Here is a 15,370-nt window from a genome sequence, read left to right on the forward strand (position 1 = left end):
ATTGAGAAAATTCAAGAAATTTGAGAATTTTTAAGGAATTCAGTTAATTTTGTATATTTTAGAGATTCAGGGATTTCAGGCAATTTAGAGACTTATAGGAATTTCAGCTCGTTTAGAAAATTTAAGGATTTCAGAGAATTGAAAGAATTTAGGCAATTGAAAGAATTTAGATGGTTCAAGGATTTCTGACAATTTAAAGAGTTTCCGGAATTTTCAGTATTTAATGGCATGCTAAATATTTAAAGAGTGCAGGATATTTAAGAAATCCAGAGATGTTTAGGGACTTTAGTGTATTTAGAGAATTTAATGAATTTAGCGAACTCGTAGAATTTCATAATATTGGATAAATTCAGAAAGTTGAGGTGAATTCATGAAATTGAGGAAATTCATTAAATCAAAATAATTAATCATATTCAGCAAAATGATTAAATTTACGGAATTAATGAAATTCAAAGAATTCATTGCATTTAATAGCACCAGAGGAAAAATTGATAATTTTAGAGGTTTCCAAGCATTTAGTGTACTCAATTAGTACTAGGAATTTGGAAAATTCTGAATACTCAATAATTTCAAGTACTTCAGAGTTTAAGGATTTCAGAGAATTTAGAGATTTTTTTAAATTACGAGAATGAAATTAATTCATGGATTTCGAAATATTCAAGAAATTAAAATATTTAATGGAGCTTAAATATTTTAGAGCATTTCAGAGTATTTGGAGAATTCTAAGCATCAGGTAAATTGAAAAAATTGAAAAAGTTCTGAGAATGCATAAAATTAAAGGACTTTAAGGTGTTTCGGGAATTAAGTAAATTACGAAGAATTAAAAATATTTCAAGGAGGTTTAAAGAATTCAAAGTAAAAAATTATTTTCAGTGGCAGAATCAGCAGAAAGTTTACATCAAGGAAGGTTCCGGATTCTGTTAGCTGAAATATATCCTTGTTAATGAATTAAAAAGACAAAAAAAAATGATTGTAAAATAATTCGGGTCTGGCCTTCTATAAACCAACAAGTACTACTAAGTATGTTGGATTTCGCTAATTATATTACTTTTCTCGTTAAGGAACAGGTGAATTGGGGCTCATGAAATCTTTAATTCTAATGAATTGCTCCCGCTTTATCCAACATGTATTGCTTAGCCCTTTCTTACTTTACTGAAATCCGCATTTCGTTAGCTGAAATAAAACCTCGATATTAAATTAACAGAAAGCGAAAAAGCCCAGTCTGTAGTAGCGCCCTGAGCCTAGGCTCGTCTTCCTCTTTGCGGAAAACCACCGCATGCGGAGAAGTGGTGGGAGAGCGCGCAGACGCCGGGCACATACGACGCTCTCCCACCGCTCTCTCTTTCGCAAAGAGGAAAGTGGTGGGAGAACATCTTATGTGCCCAACGTGCGCACACTCTCCCACCACTTTCCCCCATGTAGCGCTTCTCCGCAACGAGGGAGCCGAGCCTAGGCTCGGTTCAGACCAGGCTCATCCGCTCTCTGTAAAATAGAAACACAATAAAAGAATCGAAAGATAATCGGGGAAAATAAAATGCAGTTTTGGTAGAAAATAGATATTTACTAACAGGAGTACACAAAAGGTAGCAATAGGTATTTACAGCATTTTGACTAGAACTATAGGACAGCAAGGTTTATCATCATTGATGGAAGGCAAAAGCAGTTGGATTGGAAAAATATGGATGATGATAGGGATGAGGAAGAGGATGAGCAACTTTGGCAACTGGAACAACTGGTGCCACTGGAGCAACTGGAGCAACTGGAACTGCTGGAACACTCTTCAAAATGGCAGGTTCTCGATGAACAACAGCATTAAAACCATTTACTCCGTCCGCAAAATAATTGACTACTCGTCTCGTTCCATCAGCTTCAATCAAACTGTAACTTCCGCTCACAGTGTCTCCATTTCTGGTTTCGTGTTGACTTTTTGTATCTCCTGTTATACTATCTTGAACGTCATAGGCATAAGTGTATTGAGGATGTGGATCATAGTCGCCAACTTTGACGAGAGGTGCTGGTGCTATTGCTACTGGCGCCGGTACCAAGCTGGCCTTGGTTACCATGATAGATGTTGCAATGATGATGATAGTCTGAAAATTATGTGTTTATATAATTTGAAAAAAATTTAATATTAATAATAATAATAAAAATGGCTGTTGAAATAAAAAAATTAAAAATAAGTTATTATAAGAGATGAGTTTGAGGTCTGTTGTATTTCCTCTTCTAAAAGCCGAAAAACTTACATTTTAAATTTTCTTGACTTTACCACGATTTTTTTCATGAACAATAATTTAACATTTTCCCTGATAATTTTTATTGGATGACCAGCAATATAATTTTGTAAAACTGTAACACAGAACCTTTTATATACAAAATAAAACAATTTCACATTAAGAATGAAAATTTATTATCATTTTTTTAACCAAAAATGCTGATTTTTCTATTATCAAAGATACATTTTCAATCCAAAAAGAACGAATTTTTAACACAATATTTTAATTTTTTTTTTAAAGGTGGTCAAATAATCGTTCTGATTTTCAAACAAAAAAGATTAATCTTTAACCAAAAACGATGAATTTTCAATATAAAAATACAAATCTTTTGCTCAAATAGACCAATATTTAGCCAAAAAGTTAATTTTTCTAAAAATTAAAAAAAATTGAACTTTAACCAAACAACAGTTTTATTTTTAACTACATAGTTAAATATTCAACAACAACAAAATAACTTTAAACTAAACAGACGAATTTTCCACCAACAAGATTAATTTTCTACCCAAAATTACGAATTTTGAATAAAAGATATTAATTTTATAGCAAACAGTTTTCATTTTCAATTTTCGAAGATACATTTTTAACAAAAATAGAAAATTTTTATTTTTATTAAAAAATTGAATTTTAACAGAAAAGTACGAGTTTTTAAGAAAGTAGTCAGATTTGCAAAAAAATATGTGAATTTTCAATTAAAATGATACATTTTTTAACCGAAAAGAAGAGTTGAATAATTATTCAAAAAAGATTAATTTTTCAATCAAAATGTTAAGTTATCCAACCGTGAGATGAATTTTCAAATATCTTTCAGAAAAAAATGATTTTTTTCAACTTTAGATAAAATAGAATTAAAAAAATATTAAACATATCTTATTAGATTTTAGTGCCATTTATAATAATATTATAAATGCTACGAATAAAAATAGAACTACTTTATTAGAAATTCACTTCTTCTGTTGAAAAGTGAACTATTTTGTCTAAAATTCTGTGTTTTTCATTAAGAATACCATTTACTGTTAAAATTATACTATGCCATTTTTGGTTAAAAATGGTCTTTTTTAGTTGAAAATTTAACTTCCTGGTTGAGAAATAATTTTTTTCATTGAAAATCTAAATAATACATTTTTTGTTGAAAATTTATATTTTCTAGTTAAAAACCATCTTTTTTAGTTCAAAATTTATATCTTTCTGTTAAAAAATTGTTCTTTTTTAGTTCAAAATTCTTGTCCTTTGGGTAAAAAATCTATTTTTACTAGTTTGAAAAGCATGTATTTGGTTAAAAGCTTGTTAATAATTAATTTTTTAACTGAAAATTTAAATGTTATATTTTTAATTGAAATTTTATCTTTTTCAGTTGAGAAATCAAGGTTTTTTTAAATCGTCTTTTCTGTTAGAAACTCCATCTTATTTTTTTAAAATGTTTATGTTAGTTGTGAATTCTTTTCTTTGTTGCTTAATATTAATTTTTTGTTTGAAAATTTATTTCTATCAGAACAAATTGAAGAATTTTGTCAAAACTTTTCAGTATTTTCAAAAGTAAATTGTTTTAACTAAAAATTCCACTATGTCATTTATGGCTGAAAATTTATCATGTTTAGATAAGATTGAATGTATTTTTGCTATTGAAAATTTGTCATTTTTGATAGAAAATCAATTTTTTTGACTTAAATATACATATTTTTTCCTAAACAATTAATTTTTTTAACGAAAAACTCAACTTAGCTGAAAGTTTATCATTTTTGTTCAAATTTATTTTTTTTATATAATTTTTTTAGTTAACATTTATTTCCGCGACTAAAAATATAACTATTTTGTTACAAATTTTCTTTTGCTTTTTTCTTAGATGAATTTTTTAACTCAAAATTTAAATATGCCATTTTTGTTTGAAAATGAATGTTTTTTAATTGGAAAAATCATGTGCTTCTTTATACGAAAAATTTTCTTTTTGGTAGAAAATTAATTACTTCAGTTCGAAATTCTTTTTTTTTTGGTTTGATATTAATTTTTTTGGTTGCACATTTATTTCCAAGGTTAAAATTTAAACTATTTTTCAAAAATTCGCTGTTTTTTTGGTTTCTTATTTGTAAACCGAAAATTAAACTACTTCATCCCTGGTTAGAAATTTATTTTTTTTCAGTGGAAAATTCATTACATCCTGGTGAAAAATATTTCTTCATTTTTCCAAATTGATGTATTTTGTTCAAAATTGTTTTTTTTTGGTAGACAATTATACTTTTTTTTTAATTCTTGTTTATACTCGAAAATTTATTTCCTGCGTTAGTGAGTAGATAAAAATACCTGAATAATTTAGAAAAATACTATGAATATTTGCCTCCAAAATGAGTCAAAGAACTTTAAAAAAGAATAAATATTTCCAGAATTATATCGAATTTTAATAAAACATCAAAATTTGACGTTTTTTGCACTATTTTTTTTTTTATCAAATTGACATTTTGTCTTCAAGTTGGACTTATTAGTTGCAAGAATTTTATTAACTTTTGTACAATTAAGATTGAAAATTATCTCAATATTATAAAAATGAAGGTAAATTAGGAAATGGTCAAAAAATCGGCGCGTAAGAAATATTAATATACAAAATATTTCTGAAGAAAATGTTTAAAAAAAAAGACATATAATGTAGAACATTTTTTCCCCCAATCGGTAGTGACTCAAGATCTCAAAATTAAAATGTTAAATTTGTTAAAAAAAGAGCTGCAATAAATAATAATAAAAACAAAATTATAAAATGAGCACACAATTTTCATTAATGACAAATTGAATTATTAATTTGTCCTAATAACAATGAACTCTATCGTATCTTCATAATTATTGCGATTCCCAAAAATGTGAATTTTTCTTTTCTTTTTTTTTTTTTTGAGAACTGGAATTTTTTCTATAAAAATAGTCTAACGTCACTATTTTTTCACTCGCGATAAACACTATTATTTTTCACTTTTGGAAGCACAATTTTGAAAAAAAAAAAATATTCCCAGGGCTCACCTTGGCAGCCATTTCCAAAATATTTGGGTGCTTGGAAGGTGCAAGAAGAAGACGAATGTAAGACTGATGTCCGGGTGATCCGAAACGAAAGTATTTATAGTGATGGAAGACGCACATACGAAGAATTGGTCATCCTGCTTGCATTGTAATCAGTGCAGGGCAAGTACGTGGCAGGAAAAGTTTCTGTCGCCCCAATATTCCTCACGACCGCTCTCTATTCTGTATTTATTCCTATCTTCTTGGAATCAGTTTCATAACTTTCGAAAACATTGCCAAATTCTAAAAAAAAATCGAATCAGAAATTCAAAAAACGAATGACGATCAGCAGTCCTTTTCAAATTCCTGGTCATTTCCCGCCTTTTCCAGGTCAAGTTTTTAAATTCTCCCGGGCAACTAAAAGAACATATTCATAAGTGCCACCAAATGAAAATATTATTTTTTAATTAATGACGTTAATTATATAAACATAATTTAAAATAACAGAGCAACAAATTAAAAAATAAGGAAATTTTGAAATAAAATCGTAAATTTTCCGCTAAAAAATATAAATTTACAACCAAAAATGGAATATTTGAACTTTTTGTTTACAAAAATTTATTTTTACAACCACAAAAAAACGCGAAGGGAATTTAAGCTCAAATGAAGAATCTTCAACGGGAATAGTGGAATTTTAAATAAAAATATCAGTTTTCAACTTAAAAAATATATGTTTGATTGGAGTGGTTTAATTTTCAACAACAAAAAATACATTTTTACGAAAAAAATATCGATTGAAACTTAAATAATTAAATTTTAGTTAAAAAAATTAATGTTCAACCAAACAGAAGAATTTTCAACTAAATCTGCCACACATTTAATTGTAATAAGTTGAATATTCAGCTAAAAAATTACTCTCCATAAAAAAAGTTAAATTTTCAATAAAAGTGATGAACTTTAAATTAAAATTGTAAATATTTAACTAGAATGACTGCATTTTGTACCAAAAAGATGAGTTTTCATCTAAAAAAATAAATCCTAAACTAAAATATTTGATTTTTTGAGGAAAAATATTAATTTTTACTGAAAATGATCAATTTTCAATTAGAAACTGAATAACTAATTTTTAAGGCAAACAAAGTCGCACTCAAAAAGTTACTTTTTATACAAAAAAGGTTTGAAAAAAATAGTTGCATTTTCGAAACAAAGTGATGATTTTTCAACTGAGAATGTAAATCCTTAACTGGAATAGCGGAATTTTGTTCTAAAAAGATGAGTTTTCAACTAAAAATTGATTTTTAAGATAAAAAATTATTATCCACAAACTTTTCATTCAAAAAAAACTTTTACCAAGAAAAATAACTTTCAAAAATATAGTTACATTTTTGAGCAAGGTGATGAATTTTAAAACAAAATTGTAAATCTTTAACTGAAATAGTTTAATTTTTAACCAAAAAGACGATTTTTCTACTAATACGATCAATCTTAAACTGAAATTGAAGAACTTTTAACAAAAAAATAATTTCACTAAAACAAATAATTAAATTGTTAATTAAAACTTGAAACTGATTAAATTTTAAATTAAAAAAATTAATTTTCAACTAAACAGAAGATTTTTTAACTAAAACTGTGGAATATTAAATCGGAATAAGTTAAATTTCCATGTTAAAAAATCGCTTTCTATAAAAAGTACACTTAAAAAAAATTATATTTTTAAACAAAGTGATGAATTTTTAACTGAAATTTTAAATCTTTAACTGGAATAGTTAAATTTATACAAAAAAAATTAGATCTCAACTAAAAAAATAGGATATTAATTGTCTTACTTGAAAATTTAACAATTTATTGAACGAATTAATTATTCAGATGAAAACTCATTCCTTTTTGGTTGAAGTTCAACTGTTGGCTTGAACATTTTTTCTTTTTGACCAAAAAATTCAGCAATTTGATGGAGATTTTTTTCTTTCTCTGATAAAAATTTATTTATTATATTGCAAATTAAACTATTTTCTTGAATATTCATCGTTTTGTAAAAATATATATTTTTCTAGAAATGTCTTCGATTTTAGTTAAAAATTAATTTCCTCTAGCTGAAAATTAATTCTTTTTTTTAAATTCACACGTTTCATTAAAAATTTAACTTTGAGGTAGAATATTCAAATATGTTAAAAATTCGCTGATGTTAGTAGAAAATTTCACTATTGGGTTGCAAATATTTGTATTTTGTTGAAAATTTTACACTTTTGTATTTAACCAAAGAATACGGATTTGCAATAAAATACATAATTTTTTTGATAAATAGATATGTTTTAACCAACAGAATTAATTTTTTACCAAAAATACGAATTTTCAATAAAGTAGATAAATTTTCAATTAAAACATATACATTTTTCATTGTAAATAGAATATTTAAATTTTCAGTTTGAGAAATTAATTTTAAATAAAATAAAATAAGTTTGAACTAAAATGACACATCTTCCAATAAAACAATTAATTTTTACAAATTAGTTCAACACTCAATTAAATCTTTTTGCCAGCTTTTTAAATTTTTGAGCAAAAAATATGAAGTTTCAACAAAAGAAATGGAATTTCGAATAAGAAAGTTCATTTCCAAGCAAAAAAGACGAAGTTTCAACAAAATTATGAATTTTTAACTACAAAAGATCAATTATAATGCAAGAATGAAACAGATTAATTTGCAGTAAAAAAAAATTATTAACTAAAATGAAAAAGCTTTCCAAAAAATGATTAATAGTTGAAAATTTAGTTCGACATTTGTCCAAATAGTCCAATTTTTGCCAACTTTTTAAGTTTTCAAGCCAAAAATATGAAGTGTCTTCAAAAGAAATACAATTTTTAATAAGAAACTTATATTTACAACCAATAAAGAAAAAAATAATTAAAATTTTTTAATTTTTAGCTAGAAGGCGAAATTTCTCCCGAAAAGGTAAATTTTCAACAAAATTATGAATTTTTAACTACAAAAGATCAATCTTAAAGCAAAGATGTTATAGATCAATTTTCAGTTTAAAAAAAAATTTAATGAAAATTTTAATTTTTAACCAAAACAGAATTATTTTAAATCAGATAGTTATATATTTAGCCAAAAAAGGTGAGACTTCTACAAAGAAAGATTAATTTTAAAATTAAAATGGCTAATTTTCTTCAAAGTTGTTTACGTTTAATCCACAAATTTTTTCATTAAAAAAAGAATACAAATTTCAAATAAGGTTTTTTTTAACGAATTTGCTGAATTTTCAACAAAATAATTAAAGTGTCAACTCAATAATACAATTTTTAACCAAAGAATATCCCTAATTAAAAATTTTAAAGTTGCCTTCTTAACCGAAAAAGAATGAAGCTTAACCTAAATATAGTTTGATTTTTTTTAATTAAAAAAAAAAACAACAAAGAGTTGTATAATTTTTTAATTTTTTAGTTATGATCCTCCTTTTTTATTATATTTTGTTATTTGTCCTCTATTTCAATTATTAAAAAAAATTATGCAAGAGTGATAAAAAGGCTCAATATTCTTATTTTTGGGACGACTAAAAATCCCGAAAAATAAAATTCCCGACACTGTAAAATTCCCGAATTAGAAAATTCTCGATTAATCAAATTCGCGAATAATAAAATTGCTGAAAAATAAAAATACTGATTTGGAAAATTCCCAAATAATAAAATACACGAATAATAAAATTACCGGAAAATAAAAATACCGAATTGGAAAATTGCCGAAAAATAAAATTCACCAATAATAAAATTGCCGAAAAATAAAAATACTGAATTGGAAAATTCCCGAATAAAGAAATTTTCGAATAATAAAATTTCAGAATGATAAAATTCCCGAATTGCAAAATTGCCGAACATAAAATTCTCGAGAGTTTATAATATTACCGAATTGAAAAATTCCTGAATTTTAAGAATTAGATTTTTTTATAAATATATTTTATTGATTACAAATACAACAATAAGACACTAGATTCAAAAATTATTTTTCACATTTAAAATTTCGAAGCTTATTTTTTGAATTTAAAATAGCAATAATTTTAAATAAAATATTTCTCGGTGACGCATGTTTTTTTAATGTTCACAGTATTTGAAAGAATACAAAAAGTTTTTACGTTTTTACAAATTTGGTTCGTGATACAAAATTTAATTCTTCTTTGAAAGAAAAAATTATTGCTCACATTTTTACGCTTTTTTGATATGTGCATAATATTTTTGAATAAAAAAATACAAAAAGCTTTCGCAAAAATGTAATTTAAAATTTTTAATAAATATATATATATTTACTTATTAAAAAATTTTAAATTACATTTTTGCGAAAGCTTTTCATATTTTTTCAAATTCTATGCACATTTAAAAAAAACGTCAAAATGTGAGTCATCATTTTTTCTTTCAATGTAGAATTAAATTTTTGTATCGCCTTCTTTATTTTTGAAAACGTGCGCTTGGAACAAAATTCTCGCTAAATTTTCTACGTTCTAGGTACCTACGTACCTACGTAATCTAGAAATATTTTATTTAAAATTCTTGCTATTTTTAACACAAAAAATAAACTTGAAAATTGCAAATGTTAAAAATAATTTTTGAAACTAATATCTTATTGTTGTATTTGTAATCAATAAAATATTCTTCATAAAAAATTCTAATTGTTAAAATTCGGGAATTTTCCAATTCGGTAATATTATAAACTGTCGTAAATTTTATTATTCGGAAATTTTCCAATTCGGTATTTTTATTTTTCGGCAATTTTATTATTCGCGAATTTGATTATTCGGGAATTTTCTAATTCAGGAATTTAACTGTGTCGGAAATTTTATTTTTTGGGATTTTCTAGTCGTCCCTTATTTTTTATAAAAATGTTTCTTCATTTTAAATCATAATTTGTCTAACCACAATCCTACTTTCACCATTGCATAAGGTCGATTTGTCCTTTCGCGTAAGTGTAACGCTTCCGTCACACGAAGAAGCGTCTTTGGAATACTAAAAAAGGTTACAAAATGCATAGTGATCATTCATTTTTTGCAATCTAGTCAGACTTTAAAGTTGACGCAAAAAAAAACTAAGACACAAAAAAAGATATTTTTCATAATTGTAGATAATAATATTTAACCTGAAATCCCAGACTATCATTTTTATATATAAAAAAAAAAAAAAAAAAATTGTTCCGATAAATCTGTCATTCTGAAAGTTCATTTTAGAATAAAAGTAATTAAGTTTTACATTTTGACTGCACTCTGAATAATCAAAGTAATTGTAACAAATCACTGACCTCCTTAGATCAGAAAGGACAGTTTGAATTGCTTTAAATTGACACACTGATTGATTAATGATTAAGGACAGGACATTCAGGTGATGAAATATTTTTTTTTTAAGTTTGATTTCCAATAAAAATTGTTGAATTATGGTTCTATATTTATAATTGATCAGCAATTCAGTCATGTCAACGATGAATGGACTCAAGTGCAGTGTAGAGTTTGTTGTTATTAATTATTCATGATATATACTTTCACATCCTGTCCCCTGAAATTTATCGATGAAATTGAATAATTCAAGTTCGGAGAACGTTTCAAAATTATATTAGATGTGGCCTTTACTAATTTTTCTCTAGAATGAATTTTGATGTTTTGAAAATTGCATTGTTGCAATATTTTGTGAAATTGTATGGCTATGAAACATATTGTTTTTCGCGAAAAATTATCAAAAAATTTTTGTTTTAAAACATACAAATTTTTTCTTCAACTTAGGGCTACTTGAATATTTAGATGAGTTATAAAAAAATTAACGTACGTATTTTTTAAAAAGTAGAGTAACATTAGCTAAAGATAAAACAAATTCATTGTTGAGAAAATTTTTTCTACGATTTTCCATAATTACACGTTTTTTCAATTTATATTGCAAGAAATTTGAACGTAAACAATATTATATTAATTTTTTTTTAAATTATATTCCTTTATATTATAAACAAATTTAATGAAAAAATGCAGTTATCAGGCATTTTTCTACATAATTTTTTTTTTTTTTCTATGACAACTTTTTTAAAACCCTTCAAACCTAGTTCACTTTCTAACTAAAAAGTTTAATGTTTAAACCAGATTAATTTTTTACGGAAATAACGAATTTTCAATGAAATTTAAGAACACTCAACCAAAAATTTGAATTAAAAAAAAGATGGAATTTTTATTCAATTTAAAGAAAGTAAATCAACCATAAAACCTAGTAGTTAAACTTGTAATTAAAAAGATGAATTTTTAAAAAAGGAAATTAATTTTTTTCGGAAAAATGTTGTTAATCAAATTTAAGGTTTCTCTATCAAAAATTTGAATATTCAAATAAAAATATTTAAATTTTATACGAAAAGATTAATTTATTACCAAAAAAATTTAAATTTTCAATAAAATTCAAGAATTCTTTACCAAAAAGTTGAATTTTTAAATAAGAGGAATTTTTAAAGAAATAGATTATTTCACAACATAAAAAGACGATGTTTCAATCAAATTCAAGAATTCTCAACAAAAATTTTAAATTTTAAAATAAAAAAGATCTATTTTTAAACAAAAAAATTATTTCACAAACAAAAAAGACGATTTTTCAATTAAATTCAAGAATTCTCAAACAAAAAGTTGAATTTTTAAATAAAACGGATTCATTTTTAAACAAAAAGATTTGATTTCAGTACCAAAAAAAACAACGAATTTTCAATAAAATTCAAGAATTCTTGATCAAAAAATTTGAATTTCTAAATAAAAAAGATATATATTTAAACAACAAGATTAATTTACTACCAAAAAAGTAGAATTTTTAAAAAAATTCAAGAATTTTGAACTAAAAAGTTAAATTTTTAAATAAAGAAGATTAAGTTTTAAACTAAAAGATTATCTTACTACCAAAGAAAGAACGGATTTTCAATAAAATTCAAGAATTCTCAATCAAATGGTTGAATTTTTAAAATTAAAGAAATGAATATTTGAACAAAAAATTAATTTACTATCAAAAAATGCGAATGGTCAATAACATTAATTAAATATTAACGTAAAATTTGAATTTTTAAACAAAATATTATTTCAAAGCAAAAAAAGACGATTTTTCAATAAAATTCAACAATTATAAATGAAAATTTTTTTATTTTAAATAAATAAGATGAATTTCAAAAGAAAATTATTTCACAACCAAAAAAACACGATTCTTCAATAAACTTACAGAATTCCCAACCAAAAGGTTTAATTTTTAAAGAAAAGAGATTAATTTTTAAACTAGAAGATTAATTTATTACCAAAAAAGTCGAATTTTTAACAAAAATCAAGAATTTTCAACCAAAAAGTTGGATTTTTACATAAAAAAAGGTATTTTTAAACAAAAAGTTAAATTTTCTACCAGATAACACGAATTTTCAATAGAATTCCATAATTCTCAACCAAAAAATTTAATTGTTAAGAAAATTTTTTTTTAATTTAGAAAAAAAGAAGTTCAACTCTAAAACAAAGTTGTTAATAAAATTCAAGAATTTACAACCAAATAGTTAAATTTTCAACTAAAAGAGAAGAATTTATTGACAAAAAGTTAATTTACTACCAAAAAATACGAATTTGCAATAAAACTCAAGAACTCTTAACGAAAATTTTCAATTTTCAAACAAAAATATCATTTCAAAACAAAAAAGGACGATCTTTCAATCAAATTCAAGAATTCTTAATGAAAAATTGTAATGTTTAGTTAAATAAGATGAATTAAAAAAAATTATTTCACAATAAAAAAAAACAAAAAGAATAATTCTCTACTAGAAAATACAAACTTTCAATAAAATTCAAGAGTTTACAACCAAAAAGTTTAATTATTGAAAAAGAAAAATTTTATTTTTTTATGTCAGAAAGGAGAAGTTCAACTTTAAAGCCTAGCTCTTAAGTTTTTAAACGATAATGATTAATTAAAAAAAAAGAATAATTTTATACCGAAAAAATAAATTTACCACAAAAAAAACTAAAAAAGACGCATTTTAAATGAAATTTATTAATTGGAAAACCAAAAACTTTGATTTTAAAAAAGAGTGATTTTTAAAAAATTTTTAAATACAATTGTTAATTTAAAAAAGGTTCTTAAATTTTTAACGAAAAAGATTAATTTACTACCACAAAAAGACGACTTTTTAACCAAATTCAAGAATTTTAAAACAAAAAGTTAAATTTTCCAATAAAAAGGATGAATTTAAAACAACAAAATTAATTTGCTAAAAAAAGAATAATTTTTAATAAAATATAAGAATTCTAAACTAAAGAGTTGAATTTTTAAATAAAAAAGATTAATTTTTAAACAGAAATATTCTATTTTAGTCCAAAAAAAAACGAATTTTTAATAAAGCTCACGAATTCTCAACCAAAAGGTTGAATTTTTACAGAAAAAAAGGAATTTCTAAACAAAAAGTTTAATTTTCTACCAGAAGACGCGAATTTTCAATAAAATTCCATAATTCTCAACCAAAATGTTGCATTATTAAGAAAGACATTTTTTTTTTAATTTATGAAAAAAGTAGTTCAACTTTAAAACCAAGTTGTTAAATTTTCACCCAAAAAGAAGAATTTTAAACAAAAAGATTAATTTACTACCTAAAAGGACGTTCTAAAAATGTACTGAAAACGTTACCATATATACAGTGAAACTCTTCTATAGCGCCGATTTTAGGGCTGACGGTGGTTGGGAACTAACTCATTATAGCCAGCTTTGCTTTTGTTTGTTCACGCCTGACTACTTGCCTGAGTGACAACCGCAGACCGCGCGCACCCCGCGCAGCTCCTAATACACCTGCCTGCGGCGCGGCGTCAATTCTCGGAAAGGCTATAGAAGGGAGTTCTATTAAAAGAGTTTCACTGTTCTCTCAGAAAAAAGGTATCTCAAAATTCTAAAAGGTTAATGTATTTGTAACCTTACCTTGACTGTACCCCCTCCCCATCCATTATAAACCGTAGGTCTTTTGCCCCCCCCCCTCAAATGGAAATCTAGTTTTAGTAATCTAGTTTAATCTAGTTACTAAGAACAAATTAATTAGCATCTACCATCTCGTTTGCATCCTTTTGAAAAAGATCACTAGCAAAAGTAATCCTAACCTAGTAACCAACTGCAATACAAAAAAAGCGACAAAACCGTTAACATTGATGAAAGGAAGTCTGATGTGAATAACTGTTTCTGGAATTCCAATAAAAGAAGATTAATTATCACGTAGCATCTCGTTTCACTTTCTTGTGAAGACTGAAGGTGAGCTTGGCACAAAGTACACAGTCATTGAAGATGAGTAGTAACCTTGACCATGACCAGATCTCTGACTGTGACCGAAATAAGTCTGCATCTCCATCCTCAATCTGAAGAAGCCGCTTTCATAATAGCCGGTGTATTTATTCCCTAGGTCATTGGCTCTTCCTCTCATCTCACCTTTACCATCCTGCCTGATGGGCGCGTCTTCCTTCTCTCGGCCATTCACCTCTCGCTCTCATCTCCCAATGGCCAATGCGTAAGCGCATCCACTCTCAGGTTACACTCGAGGCATAATATATTCCCTATTAAATTCCGCAATTAGATAAATATTCCGCAAAGAGATATAAAAGGAATCTCCTCAACTCGTGATATCTTCTATTCCTCCCACATGGAATTTAAAACTTTTATTTTGTGGTTGCAATGTTTCCTGGTATGCTAATACGATTGACGATTCTTGTGTTGTAAGGTAAATTGAACATTACTGGGAAAGCGTAAAAAGTATGTCTAATACTAGGACAATAATAAATATCCTTTTTTTAAATAAAAAAATTTAAAAGAAAAATATTTCAATTTTTTACATCTATCTACATATATAAAAATTCCGTGTCACGATGTTTGTCACCACTAAACTCTGAAATTACTTAACAGATTTCGATGAAATTTTGTATACTATGTGTAATTTGGTCCAACTAAAAGGATAGGATACTTTTAATCTCATTTAATTATCTGAATATTTTTTCATTGCAAATTAAATGTTTTTATTTTTACTAGACTATTATGTGTGTGCGCACGTGTGCGTTCACTTTTATGCTAATTTTCATCATTTACTCAGTTTTCTAATAACAATTTATTTGTTAAAATGTTCCGAAGACGTA

The 15,370-nt window shown here is 25.4% G+C and overlaps 2 protein-coding genes across 2 annotated transcripts in view; one reads left to right on the top strand and one right to left on the bottom strand.

Annotated features, from left to right (window-relative positions):
• The window catches only part of LOC117170486, a 61,492-nt gene that overhangs the window by 31,420 nt on the left and 14,702 nt on the right, over positions 1–15,370 (top strand). The window contains exons 7-11 of the mRNA XM_033357207.1: positions 1,205–1,484; positions 1,616–1,792; positions 1,993–2,088; positions 8,167–8,193; positions 14,647–14,751. Of these exons, the coding sequence (XP_033213098.1) occupies positions 1,205–1,484; positions 1,616–1,792; positions 1,993–2,088; positions 8,167–8,193; positions 14,647–14,751 (685 nt within the window). The remainder of the gene's footprint in view (positions 1–1,204; positions 1,485–1,615; positions 1,793–1,992; positions 2,089–8,166; positions 8,194–14,646; positions 14,752–15,370) is intronic.
• On the bottom strand, positions 1,577–5,374 carry LOC117171166 (larval cuticle protein A2B-like). Its single transcript, XM_033358228.1, has 2 exons — positions 5,271–5,374; positions 1,577–2,090 (listed from the first exon to the last, which is right to left on the bottom strand). Exons 1-2 carry the CDS (start codon positions 5,280–5,282, stop codon positions 1,641–1,643), a joined length of 462 nt encoding a protein of 153 aa, XP_033214119.1. The 5' UTR covers positions 5,283–5,374; the 3' UTR covers positions 1,577–1,640.

The sequence above is a fragment of the Belonocnema kinseyi genome, chromosome 4, assembly GCF_010883055.1.
Source record: "Belonocnema kinseyi isolate 2016_QV_RU_SX_M_011 chromosome 4, B_treatae_v1, whole genome shotgun sequence".
In the NCBI taxonomy this organism is placed as follows: domain Eukaryota; kingdom Metazoa; phylum Arthropoda; class Insecta; order Hymenoptera; family Cynipidae; genus Belonocnema; species Belonocnema kinseyi.